Genomic DNA, 17,613 nt, shown 5'->3' with positions numbered 1-17,613 from the left:
GAAAAACAAAGTGATATATTGGTTAAGTAAAAATAGACCTTTACCAGCACATATAAATGGAGAAATCCTCAGCGTAAGGCGACTGGGTTGGGTGGGGAGTCGTCCGAAGGACAGAAGGGGGGACGTTGTTGTTGTGAATTTTAAGGACTGTAGAGCAGTGAGACACATTGGTGACTGGTATAACGTGGGTAGCAGCGAAGAAATTTCCACACATGTTTTAAGCTATTTTTATCCCCAATCACTGATGTCACGCCCTCCAAGACACCGGGCCCCTTTTGGGCCTAGTACAGAACGTTTTGGTATTAATGTCCCCACGTTCAATTGTTTTTGGAGGTTTTCTGGGCTGGAAGGAGTCGGTTGACTTCGTAACCAGGCCATTGGGGATACTTTAAATTATGCACGTTCCACAACGCCTGAACTCCCAACAATCAGTATGGCAGGTAATCAATCTAATTTAGCAGGGGACGACACGTTATCGCCTGAATTAAACCACTCAGAACCAGGGAGAGGCTGAGTGTCACCCGGCAACAAAGCTTTAACATCTTTGGGTGCCGTTACCTCCACTGCGTCCCGAGAAAATACGGTGGAACTTGGCACGCCTGATGTTGTGCAGATAGTCTCCCCTATCCCTTCAGTGAACTATACACCAGACATGGAACGCCCTTCGCTAAAGTTTCTCTTTTGGAACCTAGCCGGCCTTCGGCCTAAGATAGTAGATGGGACCGGTTTACATCTTTTTCAGAAATATAATTTAATTTGTCTTCAGGAGACCTGGTCTGCACATGAAATCCATCTGGTAGGATATAAGACCTATTTTACTCCTGCACTAGCCGTGACTCTGGCAGTGCGAAAGGTGGTTTAAGTATATTTATAGCAAACACAATAGGGGGGGGTGACAATAACACCAGTAGAATTAGAAGTATACATTTTCAGTTACTCAGTCTTTGCTTTAATAGCAAGGACACTGTCCTTCTGCTAAATTTCTATAATAACCTATCAGAAGGAGAGCTGTTGAAGGTTTTGTATAAAGTGCGTGATAAATTATCCTCCTTGACGAGAGGCTCTGGAGGTAGGGCATTAGCAACAATTATCGGGGGGGGGGGGCGATTTTAATCAACACCCATGTCAACTCAGTATTAGTAACCTCTGTGGGTTAGTGGATGAAAATGAAGAACCCAGAGCCCACTTCAATCACTCGAATACTGGAAAGTATCTAAACGAAATCCTCTCCGACCTGGACCTTGTAATAGCTAACAAAATGAATGATACACCTCAGCAATTGGATCCAACATTTCTGGGGAGACTACGATAGACTACATTTTAATATCAAATGTCTTAGCCAATCGTGAAATTAATTTTGCTACATTAATACACTAAGCGATCACTGTGTCCTAAGCCTAGAATTTCGCCCATTTTACTACCACACTACGCAAAGCACAGCTAGTACATTAAGTCAGAATGCTTTGCACTTGGATAGAATAAATGGATTCTCCATAAAATAGTAGAAGGTAGACCCTTCAGAGTTAACGGAAAAAGTTATAAAAGTAGCCTACCCCTCAATTGTTAAATGTTTAGACCCGTTAGTTCCAAATGAGGAACTTCTATGTAACTTTGGGGTAATCTTAAACAATTAAAGAATCACTTTCGGTTAAGATAAAAAATATCCAACCGAAGAAAGTAGGGTGGTTCAATCACAGATGCACGGCAGCACACTCCAAATTAAAAATAGCACTACAAAAACCAAACGGAGCGACACAGGAAATAGCAACCCTTAGGAGGGATTATAACATCGCATTAAAGGAGAGGAAAGCAGAATTAAAACAGGTTCTATAGGCTCAGTTACACAAAAGTTGCACGGACAAGAATAGTGCAGTGTTCTGGACAGTGGTTAAATCTCCTTTTTTAGTCGATCTTAAAAATCTCCCGAGCTTAGATGTAGCGATCGACGAATCTGTCTGGGGGGCCCATTTTACAAAGATATTCCAGAAAGGTTCAGCGGACATGGGAGAAGATCTAGGTTTCAGTAGTACCCTTCCCGAAGTACGTTACCTTATTACTTTATAATTTATAATTAACGAGGTACTCCACGCTCTAGTAGCAAGCAAAAACGGCAAGGCCCCAGGCCCAGATGGGGTTCCCATTGATCTATATAAATACAATCTGGATCTGTGGGCCACAATGCTGACCAGGGTATTTAAGGCTGTGACGGAGCTGGGTTTGCTTGACTCCTGGACTAAATCAACTATGGTCCCTATCTTTAGGAAAGGAGACCGCCATGAGGCTTCTTGCTATCGCCCGATCTCGCTGCTGGATTCCCTGGGCAAAGTGGCAGGTAGAGTTGTCCTTGAGCGTCTCCAGCAGTGGGCTGATGAGGGCAGGATCTCGGACCTCCAATATGGGTTTCGGGAAGGACTCTGAACAACTGAACAAGCACTGAATCTGACCATGTTATTGGGTAAATATGTATGCGCGTATCCGGGCAGATTGTACATGGTATATGTCGATTTGTCCGTAGCTTTCGACTGTGTTTCCCATGCTAAACTCTGGTCTGTATTAATAACAATGGGGTTAGATTCACCATTGGTGGACTTTCTGCGAGAATTATACTCCAATGCATCTGCGAGGGTGAGGTTCGGGGTAAAGGGTGAGCTGTCCGCACCGTTTAGAGTAGAGCGTGGAGTTCGGCAAGGTTGTGTCTTGGCCCCCTTTCTGTTTACACTCTACACTAATGGCCTGGAGATGGCCATGCTGAAGGGGGGCCAGGATCTTCCACAAATAAAAAAACATCCGATTCCCGCTCTGCTTTACGCGAATGTCGCTGTGATTCTGGCGCGCACCCCCGTGAACTCCAGAGGGCTCTGGACAGATATTCTGATTTCATGGGAAAGCTAGATCTACATATAAATATAAAAAAAACCCTATGTAATGATAGCCGGACCAGGGAAAAAAAGTGGCAAAAGATATATATCTTAAGAAGGAAAAACTCACCACCACAGATCAATACCCATATTTGGGAATTATCATTTCTCAAAAATTAAATTGGAAACCCGCGATCGAGGCCAGAAAATTCCATCTTATGAGAGCTATTGCAGCCCTCATAAATTTTTCACAAAAGCTGGTTAAGAGGCCACCGGTGGAATTGTTAAAGATATATAGAGCCAAATGCCAGGCAATAGCTCTGTACGGGGCTGGAGTGTAGGGGTACGCGAATATCGGTGCCCTACAAGTGGCTGAGAACGTTTTCCTAAGATTTTTATTAGCGGTACCTAAGAGTGTGCCCACTCTTTCATGTCACATAGAACTGGGGATTTCCTATCTACTAGACTTGGCCAAGATTCAACTACTTCTTCTTTTGCACCGAATTTGGTCATCTGAAAATAATGTGTTCACTCAACAAATAATTACAGATTGTATGTCCCTGGATTACTCGCACAAAATTGAATGGTTGTCCTACATCAAGAATTTTTTGAATGACTTAGGACTAGAAAAACATTATCTTGTACCCTGTTCAATTCAGGAACTATCAAGGAAGACACTAAAAGTGATGTCCCTAGCGCATTTAGAAGAACTACGAACTACCAAAGAAGTTATTAAAACTTCTGGCCAACATTCTATGGTGGTCCAAACTACTCCTTCAATTTAGCCGTACTTGACACATGATTTTACTATTTTTGAGAGATTTCTCCTGACTAGGTTCAGGCTAAATCTCTTTCATCGCTTGGTTGCCTTCCCAACAAGAAATAACTGGGACTCCGCGTTACCACCATGTCCGTGTGATGAGATTTCTGCGCAGGCAACCATTCATACTTTACTTTTCTGTAAATTTTATGATGGGCATAGAAAGATCTGGCTGATTCCCTTGTTAAAACTGATGGGTATCAGAAGATGTCGCTTAGCGTTGTTACACCTGCAGTTTTTAGAGTTGGAATGGACTTCAAAGTTCGTAGTTAAATTTCTGAAATGCATCTTTAGACATAGATTGAATCTGTAAAAACTCTGTTTTATAATTAATTGTTCGGATAAACCAGCACTTTTATGTATTATGTAAATTGTTCAGAGTTCCCCCATGTCACTGTTCGATAATGTTTTATTGCATCGAATTTTAAATGTTTAAATATGAATTATCTCTGAAACTGCTTTTATGGTTTTTTACCTGTTAAAAACCGAATAAAGAAAATGAATGAATGACTAGTGGGTCTTTCAATAAATTTGACCGAAGGCCATGTAGAGTGGTCCTCTACAAACACCAGTACAGTGTATATGTACATAGCCAAACAATTAAACTGCCCAGAGATGTATAATGCCAACTTTTGTCAAGCATATTGCGGCCAACTTAGTTTGCTTGGGCGGAGTGTAGGTTTTAAGACTCCTGTTACTGTAGACACACAACATTAATAAGTATAGAATACTGTTCTATATAAAATATGCACTGAAAATGTAACTTATCACTCCCTTTGAGAACATTAGGAAATCAAATATAACTAAAAGGAATATTAGATTTTAAAATTAATTGAAGGGCAAAGGATAAACTTCAACCAAAGTGATTAGTCTTGAGCTACCACAACCTAACCCACTCATCAGTCTGCCAATCCATACGAGGCTATCAGGAAAAGGTCCTTATGAGATTGGTTAAGAAACACACACCCTTATTTCTTGGAGTTCCACGCTTCATAATGGACCATGGTACATCCTCGGCAAGCTTGAACTTATCGGTCCACCATAAGAAGCTCGCCAGACACTTTTAATTTTAGAGAAAAATGAAAGAGGCTTGAGATACCCTTCCATAGTGTTACTGGAAGGCCAACCCTTTGTAGTATATATCCCCCCTAAATTCAAGATGGTATCAGACTAACTTTTATTGTATCCTTCTTGAAAACTCCATTAAATAATTATACGATAATCCCTTCAACTGATGCCACTATATCAAAGTCCTAATATCAGGCACCTGACTTACTTCTGCCAAACAGCGAACACACAAAAGGAAAGCAACTGTGTAATTGAGCCTACAAGGCGGCACAACGGTCTGGTTGAGAAATACATATTGGGTTCTTGAGAAAGGAGACCTAGTAATTTATTCTGCTCATTGCTTGCCATTTGCTTTGCCTTTTGCCATCCGTATTTGCTTATTTTCTAGTCTTATTAGGCTGTTGTGAGAAATTGGGTTACTGGTTGACTGGGGTTAAACCTTACTCGATCATGAACCACAATCCTTGTTAGGTTTAAGTTATAACCAAACTGCAAACTAACTGGTGCTTAACCCTCTGATAACTTGGCACAGAACAGTCAGGCTTAACTTGGAGGCAATGTGTAAAGTATTTATGCAGCACTTCAAACAGTAGTAAAGTGAAAACACCACTCAAGAAAAATCCTGCACCAATTTAGAAAAAATAGTGTACTTTTTAATAAATCAAGACCAAAAGGACATAAATACAATCGGTAGAACCAGAGAAAAACATTTTTGAAGAATTAGCACCAAAAAGCACAAATTGACAACTATAGTTGTCTCGCCGAACTGAGGCAAAGTCATAAGTTCAGACCGACTGCGATGGAACCCAAGCCGGCTACAGGGACCCAGTTAGGACTGTTGAACAAGAGTACCTTAAATTCTGGTTGTTGAGAGATGTGGGTTCCGTTATCGAGGAGATGCTGCATGCAGTGGCAGTTCTGGTGGGCTGCGTTGGGCGTGGCAATGTCCTTGCTTGGAGATGCGTTGGCTGATGAGAAGTCTGTGCAGCAGTGTCAATGCGTCCGTTCCGAGGGTGATGCGCCGAGCAGCTAGGACAATGCGCCAGTTCTGCATGAGATGCTCTGCAGAGGAGATGCGTCAGTTCTGCTGGATCCACCGAGGGGTTGGCAAAGCACCTTTCAGGCCTCCTTCCAAGGCTGGAGTGGTGCCACTTGGGAATGCAGGACTCGCAGAGCAGAGTAAAGGTGCTGGGTTCAAGGTTATTAGATGTCTGCTTTGTCCCTGAGGCTTCTGATCAGGAGGTCAGCCAACTAGCCATTCTAGTCGCTCAAGGGGTCCTGGGTTTAGAGATGCAGGTCCAGTCCACATACCAGGCAAGAGAACAGCAGGCCATACCCTAACCCTCCACGTCACTTTACTCCACTCTATGCCACGCCACTCTAGGACACGTTGTTCCATGCCACTGTATGCCACTCCACTATAAAACACTCTATTCAACTGTTACTCCACTCTACAACATTCCACTCTACTCTCTTCCACTCTGCGATCGTCCACTCCACTCTGACAGTCCACTCTACGGCACTTCGCTCTGTCACTCAACTCTGACTCTCCACTCTATGCCACTCCACTCTATAACACTTCACTCTAGGAGAATCCATTCTACGCCACTCTAAACAACCCCACTCCACCCTCTATAACACCCCACTCTATACAACTCTACTCTGTCTCTGTACTCCACTCTAGGCGGCTCCACCTTCCGATACTCTATTCTGCTCTTTGCAACTTCGCTCCATGTTATTACTCTCTATGAAACGAAACTCAACTCTACACCACTCCACAACAATAATTCATTCCACACTGCTCGACGCCACTCCACTCTACAGCAGCCCACTCTACAGCACTCCACTCTACGATACTAGACACCACTCCATGACACTGCTTCCTTCTACACCACACCACTTCACGCCTGTCTACTCCACTCCGACACTCCACTCTACAGCACCCGGCTCTACTCTACAATACTCCACTTCATGACACTCTACTCCAGAACACACTACTCCACTCTAGAACACTCCACTCTACTCCATTCTATGTCACTCCAGTTCATGCCACTCCACGCCACTCCACTCTACAACATTTTACTCTACTCCACTCTTTTCTACTGTACTCCATTCTACGCTACTGCAATCTACATCATTCTAATCCACTGTACACTGCACTCCTCTCCACTCAGGCCTCGAAAAATAATAAAATTGTTACTAGACCTGCATGTCTAGTAATTTGAATACTACTTGACCTAACTGTAAGGTTAAACTGGGCTCAAACTATGTGATCCTGGGCAAAAAATGTATTTTATGGAGCTGCCTTTTTCTTCATTATCCGATATAGGAGCACCATCAAATATGTACGTTAAGCATTTCTTCTGTTCATAAAAACATACTTTTTTTTTATAGACTAGGCTTTTGCTCCATATATAATAGGAATTGAGTCCACATATAGGGTACACATAATCCCTTACTTGCCTCTTAGTTCACTAATATCATTGTTATCAGGGCGGGAGACAGATATTTCTCAGTTCATCTTTAAAAGCTCACTTTAAATAAATATATTAATATAACATGCTGTGGTAGTGCACTGTCCTTTACATCCAGTACATTTTCAATTGAAATGGCCACAATTGTTCCCACTAGCTTGCAGTTTTACTGATAAAACTATATAGCGTACAAACAATGTTTGGAAATTGGGCTCTGCAAAAATATTTATCATTGCACATCTAAGTAAAGTGTTATGATATGTTTTCATCCTATAAAAATCAGTTTTTCACCACACAGAAATACAAACATGTACCTTCACAATGACCAAAATATATTTTGAAATGCTTCTTCACTTCACTTATTAGCCTTTTCAATGTTGTTACAAAAAAAGCCTGACCTCTTGAAGCCTTTCATTTCACATGCTTTGCACAGCATGATTGTCACACAGTTCACTTTACAAAATCCTCTAACTTCGCAGTCCGAGAAAGAAAAGTAAATGTAGGTAGACACTGACTTTTGACATCTGTCTCTGAATGCAAAGCAAATGTGACAAGGTAAAAACAAGATTGAAAGGCATCTTTGTTTCTCATTTACTTTGTAAGTGAACAGAACTGTTGTTATTTGTCAGCTTGCCAGAATGAGCAAGCAGGCCTTCAAAAATATCTGATAAAAATTTGACTCGCAATAGCAAGTGGGCGAATAGATTTTTCAAGGCCTGCTAGCCAACTCTACAGTACTAACATTTAGCCATGCTGAACAGCAGCCACACTGTTGTACAACATGGCTAAAACACATTGGCAAAGCCAATAGCTCTCTGGGGCGAGACCTATTGGCTTTGCCAATGCTTGTTCTTCACTGTAACATGTGTCTGTGTCAGAACCCCTTTCTCTTACAGGTCCATTGGGCACACAGGGGTTGCTCGGCCCAAACGTTGGTGGTTGAGACCTTTTACTCCTGATGTCCTGGGAGCAGACCTCCTATGGATCCTGAGCAATTGGGCCAAGTACCCCTTCTGCACATGACTCTCAGTGGTGCTGTGGACTAGCAATCAAAGGCTCCCTCTGTGGAGAAGGAAGTGTAGATACAGATAAGTTAACACACCTCTTAATTTAAAGTGCACATAGTACAAACAATAGATCAATGTCAAGTCCAATAAATTTTTTTATAGAAAAATAAATATTTTTTTTCTAACTCTACGTATGTAAAGGAATAACGACATTCAGAAGCACACTGACTTCACTCTTCATGTATTGTACTTCAAACAAGCACACATACACCCAGCACATGCTTTCATTGTGCATGCAGTGTACAGCACCACATCTTTCATATCATCTATTCTTCTACATGCACCCAGTCACAGTACTAATCCTACTATATCCTTGTGCTGTACCCTTCCCAGGCGCACACATATCCAGGCAGAGTCATTAGTCCTGCGCTGCACAGCAGTACAGAGCTACCTGATGTAGGACATGGGTAAGCTAAGCATACCTTAAACTTTAAAAAATATGAGTGAGCCTGTAGGCCTCACTCCAGTAACCCAGTAAAAATGACTTGTTCACTACTACTGATCGCTTCATGGTATGCTGCTGCCACCACACTTGTGCTGCTCAACTCTTGGTGAAGACAATACCCTTTCACCACTGTGACTGTGGCACTTTGGGCGCCCCTCGCAGTGCAGCAGGGCTATGACATGGTGCACACGTGAAGAACAGCTTTAGGGATCAGTCAATAGTACAGTTGGGCAGTCGAGGCAAGGGTACACATCTTTAACTATGCAGAGGACTTTTCTGTCCCAACAGTAAATAAATAATTGTAAATTGTGTGTCTTGTAAAGCGCACTGCTACCCGCACCGCAGGCCTCGTAGCGCTATAGACCGCTGGGGAACCCGTCCTGGCTTTCCCTGTGAGATAGTCCCTCCTGGGATTCTCCAAGGTGAAACCAAGCATCCCCGGCGTTTGTGAGGGGGCGTTGTGGAGATGAGGCAAGCTAATGCCCAGAGTTGCCGAGTGTGATCTCTGGTTGGAGTAGGCACCGATGCGAGAATTATCGAGTCCGCTGATCCTGGTCCAAGACCCTGCCGCGTCGGGAATCGAACCCTGGTCCCGGGCCGTTCTCTGCTCTCGGGTCTGCCGCCTCTAACGAGTGAGCCACACCACTCCACTCCAGTGAGAATATAATTCCTGCAGTTTTGTACTCAAATGAGCTATCCTCGCAGTAGACCATTCTCAGGTGAAAAAATGCTAACGTATAATTTGGAGTTCGTTCTAAACAAATATTTACTCCAGATATGTGTTAAGTGATGGATAGCCCAAACACAGGCTAACTCCTTCTCTATCACCATATATTTGCATCATGGTAGTCTTTGACTTAAAATCCACTTTCCTCCTTTTGAGAAAGAACGACCCCAACCATAAGCAACGCATTGACACTGATAATAATATAAAAAGGACTTCCGAATTGGATCTGAGACAATGGACCTCTTAACTTTTTAAATTTCTTTAAAAACAGATTTTATTGGTTTTCAAACATCAAACAATACAAGTGTTTGTTGTCACGCATGTGTTCAATGGAAAACAAATAGTACACAGTCAAATATCCCACCGCCCCCACCCACCCTCTTCCCCCCTCATGAGTCAGAGTCTGTATAGCATTCCCAAAGTGAAATGACACTGTGTGGTCAAAAAGAGGACTCCGGTATGTTAGGCAGGAAGACCTGAACCATATACCATCAAGTGTTAAGGGGTGCACAATTTAGGGCATGGCAGACAGTGCAACACTAATTCAGAGTGATCATGGCAATCCTGCAGGTGTGTCTGGTTCAGGATTGTAGCGATTGTCCAGCAGAGGTTCCCAGGCTCAGGCCACTTCAATCTTTCCTATACCTCTTCGGGCTTCTCTTAGGAGTATCCTCTCTTCGCATCACTCCCATTAACCATTTCTTTTTTCCATATATGAGTCCAGGAACCCCCCTGGGGATTTCCAGTTTCCCGCTAGCTCTCGCTTGGTGAGGATAAATTCTAAGTCTTGGAACTTTCTTGTGACTTTCGTTTCCAATGTATGGGAAAACCATGCCAGTAAGCAGTGTCCCAGGGTGCAGGGAACCCCCTTTTCAATGTCCTCCTCGATCACCTGTAAGACCTCATCCCAGAATGGAGTTAGTATGGGACATTCCCAAAACATGTGTTCAATGTGCACTCCTACCTTTCCAAATCTAGCGCATGCTGCGTCAGCCACCTGGAAATATCCGAGCACTTGCTCTGGGGTCAAGTATAACCTATGGACAGTGGACTGCTTGATGTGGGTAACCACCTGCTGCTGTTTGTGACTCTAAACAAAATCCTGACCATTATGTAAAAGATGGCTTAGAGGTTCCATAACTTCCGTAAGGTGTCTGATGACCCTGTTGTGGTACTTGCACAGACCAATAACAGTTTATCACGAAACACGGAAAAATTTTCTGAATTCTGAGAGGTCCCCGTAGGAGCCAAATGGTGACAACTGCAATATAAGATCAGACATTGATGAATGGTTTGCAAGCAGAGTGCAGTGATTCTACGTAAGGCATGCAGTGTTATCATGCATAGCATATAGTTGAGGTACTGGAGGCTTACCCAAACTGTCATCTCACTTGTGCTCTCCCGTCTGGACTTTTCTAACTCCATTTACCACGGTCTTCCACAATTTCTGTTACATTGCCTCCAAGTCGTCCAGAATCAAGTGGCCCGCTTAATTCATGGAACCCTCAGATGGCAATCAGCCAAGCCTTTGCTCCACAGCCTTCATTGGCTCCCAATAGACCAAAGGGCAGCCTTCAAGGTGGCATGCCTCACTTTCAAAGCCCTTCGCTGCTCTGGCCCCGCGTTCCTCAAATTTCTCATCCGTCCTCATCGTCCAATACGTAATTTCCGATCAGCCCACCGTCATTTGCTAGTCACTCCTAAAAATAAAACCAAGAAATTCGGCAGTCGCCGTTTTTCCTACCTAGCTCCAGTGCCATGGAATCTCCTTTCTCTTTCAATCAAATCCTCCTCTTCCCTTCTGAACTTCAGAAAATTGCTAAAAACTCACCTTTTCCCTCCCCTTAACTAGAATTCCGCCACTCGTGCTCCCTCCTCACTCATTCTGTCTATCAGCACCAGGAAGCTTAGGTGCAATTTGTAAAGCGCACTGACGCCTAAGATAAGATACAAATGTCTGAATGAATTGGGATGTTGTAAAGCGCAAGAGTGACCACAACATATACCCTGCGCACTAGAAAGAGCTTAGAAAATCATAGAGTAATAATTGAGAATATATACATTTTCTGCTCTTTTCCAGAAATATTGGGATTGAATTAGATGCACAGATGTTTGGGCAAAATATACCAAACCGGGAATCTGGTTGAACATGAGTGAGGGAAAAGAGTGATGTAACCAGATAAACCACCATTGGCAAAACCAATAGGTCTTGCCCTTGTGTGAGGTCTTGGCTTTACAATATGTTTTAGCCATGTTGTACACCAGCGTGGCTGCTGTTCAGCATGGCTAAAAGTTATTGACGCAAAAGCGTGTGTTGTGAAGTGGCATATAGTTGAGTTGAGTGGAGGGGGAGTGTCGTGGAGGGAGTAGAGTGTTGTAGTATGAAGGGGTAGAGTAGAGTAGAGTAGCGTAGCGTGGCATAGCGTTCCGTGTAGTGTAATAGAGTTGAGTGAAGTGTCGTACAGTGGAGTGGCATTCAGTGTAGTGGTTTAGAGGGTGTTGAGTAGGGTAAAGTAGAGTAGAATGGTGTAGAGGGGAGTAGATTGTCATGGAGTGGCTTAGAATAGAGTGGAGTAAAGTGGCGCAGAGTAGAGTTGCATAGAGTGGAGCAACATTTATTGGAGTAGAGTGTGATAGAATGGAGTGTGGTAATAGAATGGAGTGTGATACAGTGGATTAATGCGGCTTGGAGCAAAGTGGCGTAAAGTAGAGTGGTGCAGATTAGATTGGCATAGAGTGCGTTGGTTTGGAGTTCAGTGGTGTAGAGTATAGTGGTGTGGCAAAGCGTAGAGTGGAGTATAGTGCAGTGAAATAGAGTGCATTGGAGTAGAGTTTATTGTTTCAGAGTGGTGTGGTGCAGGGTAGAGTGTAGTGGTGCGTGGTAAAGTGAATTGGTGGAGCGGTGTAGAGTGCAGTGGGGTAGACTAGTCCCGAGAGCAATGGCATAGAGTACAGCGGGGAAGAGTAGAATAGAATGGCGTAGCGCGCAGTGACGTAGAGTGCAATTGTGTAGAGCAGCGTAGCCTGCATTAGCATAACTTGCAGTGTGTAGAGTGCAGTGACATAGAGTGGAGTGGTGCACGGTAGAGTGAGTGGTGCAGGGTAGAGTGCATTGGCACATAGTGGAATGTAGTGGAGTGGCCTAGACTGGAGGGAATAGAGTGCCATGGCAGAGAGATTGCAGTGGTGCACGGTAGAATAGAGTGGCATAGAATGCAGTGGTTCTGAGTAAAATGGTGTAGAGTGCAGTGGTTAGAATAATTATTGTGGCATAGAGTAGATGGTGTAAAGTGTTGCAGAGCAGAGCAGCACAGAGTGTAGTAGTTGTAGCGTATGTTGCAGTGGTGCAGAATAGATTATTTCAGAGTAGAGTGCAGTACTGTGGAGTGGTGCATGGTAGAGTGAAGTGATCTAGAGTTGAGTGCAGTGGAGCAGAGTGAGTGGAATTGGTATAGTGTAGATTTCAGTGGCGCTGAGTAGAGTGCAGTGGCGTGGAGTGGAGTGGTGCAGGGTAGAATGCAGAGGCTTAGAGTAGGATAGAGTGGATTGGCATACAGGGAACTGGCATAGAGCGGTACAGAGTAGAGTGCAGTGTTGCAGAGGGCAGTGGCGTAGAGTGGGTTGGTGCAAAATAGTGACCTAGACTGTAGTGGTGTAGAGTGCAGTGGTGAATAGAAGAATGCGGTAGAGTTGTGTGGTTTAGAGAGGCACAGAGTGCAGTGGCATAGATTTTGAGTGGTACAGATTGAGTGCAGCATATAGTAGAGTGCAGTGGCGTAGAGTGGGGTATGCATGGTGTGGGAGCGACTTCATCACAATTGAAGATGCATTGTCTGTAATGATCATTACATTTGCACAGACATACAGTTTTACTGTTAAAAGTATACAGTGCACAAACGATAATGTGTGGAACTGATATATTCTGAAATATCTGCACAGTAAATTTACATTTTGTTGTGTGCTAGAAAAAAATTACATCATGCCGTCTCACCCCAGCACATCCCGATTAGCCAGCATGATTGTTATAAAAATCCTCTCATTTTGAATTTGGAGAAAGAGCAGTAAACACCAAGCTCCCTCGGTAGACCGAGCCTGACATTTGACATTCGCCTTTGAATGCACAGTACTGACAAGATAAAGGCAATATTTCAAGGCCTTTTTACAGAAAACGAGCACTCGGAATACTGTAAACAGGAGATGGGCAATGGAAGGGACGAATTGAAGCTGTACAGCCTAAAACAAACAAAGCCAGCAGATAGAATTCAAGAAAATGTGAGTTACAAAACACAAAGCCAGTGGTAAGCAATAGGATTACTGAATTCCCAGGGAAGCTTTCAGAATGTCACCACAATGTCGCGGCAAACTAGACAGCTGTGCTGTCTGGTAGGCTTCAACCTAATAAAGCTCCTTCAAGTTAAGACAAACGTGTCTAGCCTTGATTGCAATCCAAGTGGTCCTGAGAGGAATTGTTCATGTCGGTCTTCACATTAGCTTCAGAGTGAACATCCAAATTTTAATCTAATCAGGGTTTTTGTGTGTCCTGCCCTGACACCCTCCCTATTAAATAAACAACATTCATCATATGAGTGAAAATTCCAACTCTGCAGCCACGTTGTCTATTTGTCAGTTTTAATTTTACAACCAGGTTGTCTTAAGTCAGTGACGTGGGCTGCCCAGTACCCGAAAAAAATCAATAAAAAGCATTTTTTACAACTAGCCCAGCGTGACATGACGGTGTCTTCTGCTCATTATGTGCTCAGAAATGCAGTTTTCTGCATAAAACACATTTTTCTCCCATTTATGATGATCTCATGGAGAAGACGACCTTGGCTGAGGACCTACTAAATAAATCAAATATGCAAGGTTTCATGGTAGCCCTGAGCCTACACCGAGAAATATAAGATAATGTAGTACAAATATTAATTGCAAGATATATTTGATGGACCTATAATCATGTGTTCCATTCCTCCCACACTTTTGGATATTCCTCATTGAAGATTAGTAGTAAGTAATCCAGCATTTTTCCAGTGCTGCTCCCTTCATTGTTTTGCATATGTGCATATAAAACCTGTTAGTAGTTCGATAATTGAGATACTACTATTTGAATAACTTTGCTTCCTAGAGTAACGTACTTGTTTGTTATCGATCTAAGATAAAAGCCATTTTGTGCGAGAATGTTTCTTTCGACAATAAACACTTTACACTGATTTATCTCCTGTTTAGATTGAGTATGAGCAAAGTTGCAGCAGAATCTGAAACAGTTACAGTAGAAACCGCGAACTCTGTGACCCTAACTCGAGATACTGAAGGAAACCTTATTTTTCGTTGTCTTGAAAATGGTATGTTGAGTAATGGAAATGCATGTGCTCTATTGTTGTTGTCTGTAAAGTATTGGTAATAGATTTTTTTTCCTCCTGCTCATTCTTCCCTGAAATGCTAATATAAAGCCATCCTGTAATTGTAGCATTAGTAAGCATTTACGTAGTGCATTGTACAACCATGAAATCTCTGGGCTGGGCAAATCTCTAACGCTTCTTTTGTCAACCACAGATGGTTCAAATATCTGATCAGCAACTCTGGGTAGGTTACACTTAGAGCTGTGTGCAGTGTCATTGACACTGTGTGCTTTCATACTCTCTTATGTTACTGTTGTACATGTACCTGCTTTACCATCCTCTGAATACCTACACCTTATGAGAGCACAGCAAAGCAGTTGATAGACCTGGATTAAAGACTCCAATCACAGTTCGGTCCCATTTACTTATTTCACACTAGAGAAAACCAAACTTAAAGCTCCTAGCTCCATGTTTTTTGTTGTTGCCATTTGCCAGGACTTTGGGTGAAGTGAAGGTAGAGGCAAGCAGCAATAAGGGCATAGCACGCATTTGTACAGTCGGGCTGCGTAGGCCTCCTTGATAAGGGCCAGCATGCGATGAAGATGAAGAAAAATTCTTTATTGCTTGATTAATAAAATTCTTTGCAATTAAGCTAAGAATACAGAAGAAAGTGATGGAGCGCGCAGGTCACCCGACTCTTAGTTTTACCAGATTTCACGCACTTGGGCTCATGACGTGTTTGACAGTATTTTTGTGAATCGGGCGAGTTTACACACCACCATCAGTAATTCTATGTGTTTTCTTTAACACTATGTACCTGACTTACCACAGGCACATATTTTCCTGATGAATCAGGAGCTAGCAGTGGACAATAGATAAGATAATCCTAAAATACTTCATATAGTCAACAATACTATGGTAATTTTATAATGACCACAGACACCTGAAGGGTTTTAAGGATTTTTATATAGTAAGTAAAATTCAGAGAGACAAGAGTATAAGACTTATACAGGTCAAAATATCAATAATCAGGATTACAACTATAATGTAGCTATGGATGAGGGCAAGCACCATTGAGTGCGAGTGAAAAAAAACTACTGGGTAAGGGTAACAGGGAACGTGCTATTCATATTCAGGCTTATACTAGGGAAGGTGAGTTAAACACATTAGTCAGTAAATTTCTAAAGTTTCTACAAGTGAATCAAAATCCTAATCATAACCTATCTACTAAACTAAGCTTAGATCCTAGACATCAATAAACGTAATCACACTAGTTAAGTAAACAGTTTCAACATACCCTACAGGACGGGGAAAAATGAAACACAACTAATAAACAGTTTGTAGATACGACATTTGGAGATGACAGAGAGAATATCATGGGCATAGAGGCTTTATTAAAAGAGTAGGAGGAAGGAGAATAGATAGACTAACACCCACAATATATTTACCTAAAACAGGAATGAGGACTAGCCCTGGCCACGGGTCAGCTTTGGGAAAGGCGAGGACAAGGACCCTCAAGGATTTAGGATGCCAGTAGGTGAGCAGGTACAGCTCACGGACAATCAGGACAGGATACCCCTCAGGATTTGGGTCAGGACTGGGCTCACCAAAGGGCACGACCAACACCTGCAGCTTCGGATGCAACGCCTGCGCTACCCCCTCTCTGCACGGAATCCGCCAGTAACCCCGATTGGGTACTCGAATTTCCCAGCAAAGTGCTTCGCCAGCACTTAAGACTATTTCCACCCCTTGGAGTTTTGTGGAAATTTCGGACAGATTGCTCCGCAGCCCTCTGTATCAATCACCTATGGAGTTCGTAGGGCCGGTGACAGGTCAGCTACTCGGACAAGTCGGACAATTTCTCTAGTTAAAACTAGGCTAGTTATACCCTTTGCGGGTCCCCAGACCTCCCACAAATGTTGCAAATGACAGGATCCCCAACTTAGGATTGGTCAGGAGAGATGGTTAGGTCATTGTCACCACCTAAAATTCTGTGTTCCCATGATGAATATTACATTTTCGTACTCACCCCTTACATTCCAGTTCCCATGGTTTGAGAAAGGTGTAAAACAATAGGACACACATAACTTTATACAATTGTATCATTTTTAGGTCAGCCGAAATCTTCTCCCAGTACAAGTAAGATTTTCTCAGGCGCATCTCCGCTTCGGAAGCCAGCTGGTTTGGGTTTGCTTCTGCGTGGTTCGGCTTTTCCCTCATCACGTGATTGGGTTGATTTGGGTTTCAAAGATGGAGTAACTCCCCACTCCCAGGCCCACGGATACGCGGTACATGAAAAGTAAGCGAAAACAAATTAGAAACACAGAAAAAACAAATACACTGCACACCATGATAAGCTACACTGGACCCCTTACTTTATAATAACTATAGCGGTTAGGAGTTATGCAGAAATAGACAGATGTGCAAAGCGGCAGCAGCAAGCAGAGAGCATGTTAAAGACAAAGCGGCCATATTAGCAATAATGCGCATGAGCGAAAAAAAATCCCTCCAGAACTGTGAGTGCGTCACATCACATGGGTATGACCGACGCTTGCGCAGACTAGATTTCTGCGAAGCAGCGATTCAGTAGTATGCAAGCCTCATTAGGATTAATAGACACATAGGCAAGCATCTCTGGGACACCCGCGTGTACTGAAAAGGTGCGATATTAATGACAAACGGGATTGGTTAATACTATTACAGGTTAACGAGGTTCATGAATGTGAGCAAGTCGCTTTACGTGCGAATCCTTGCTCCATCAATCCCCTCTTTGATGATATTTACTATCATCACTATTAATGGAAACAGATGCCAACTT

At 43.0% G+C, this 17,613-nt stretch overlaps 1 protein-coding gene across 3 annotated transcripts in view; it reads left to right on the top strand.

Annotated features, from left to right (window-relative positions):
- The window catches only part of DMTF1 (cyclin D binding myb like transcription factor 1), a 482,730-nt gene that overhangs the window by 12,387 nt on the left and 452,730 nt on the right, over positions 1–17,613 (top strand). For all 3 annotated transcript variants that reach the window (XM_086919720.1, XM_086919718.1, XM_086919723.1), the window contains exon 2: positions 14,683–14,798. In XM_086919720.1, coding sequence (XP_086775846.1) covers positions 14,683–14,798 — 116 coding nt within the window. The remainder of the gene's footprint in view (positions 1–14,682; positions 14,799–17,613) is intronic.

The sequence above is a fragment of the Lissotriton vulgaris genome, chromosome 1_1 (assembly GCF_964263255.1).
Source record: "Lissotriton vulgaris chromosome 1_1, aLisVul1.2, whole genome shotgun sequence".
NCBI classification, from domain to species: Eukaryota; Metazoa; Chordata; class Amphibia; order Caudata; family Salamandridae; genus Lissotriton; species Lissotriton vulgaris.
The sequence above is the reverse complement of the archived record's forward strand: the minus strand, read 5'-3'. Positions and strand labels throughout refer to the sequence as shown.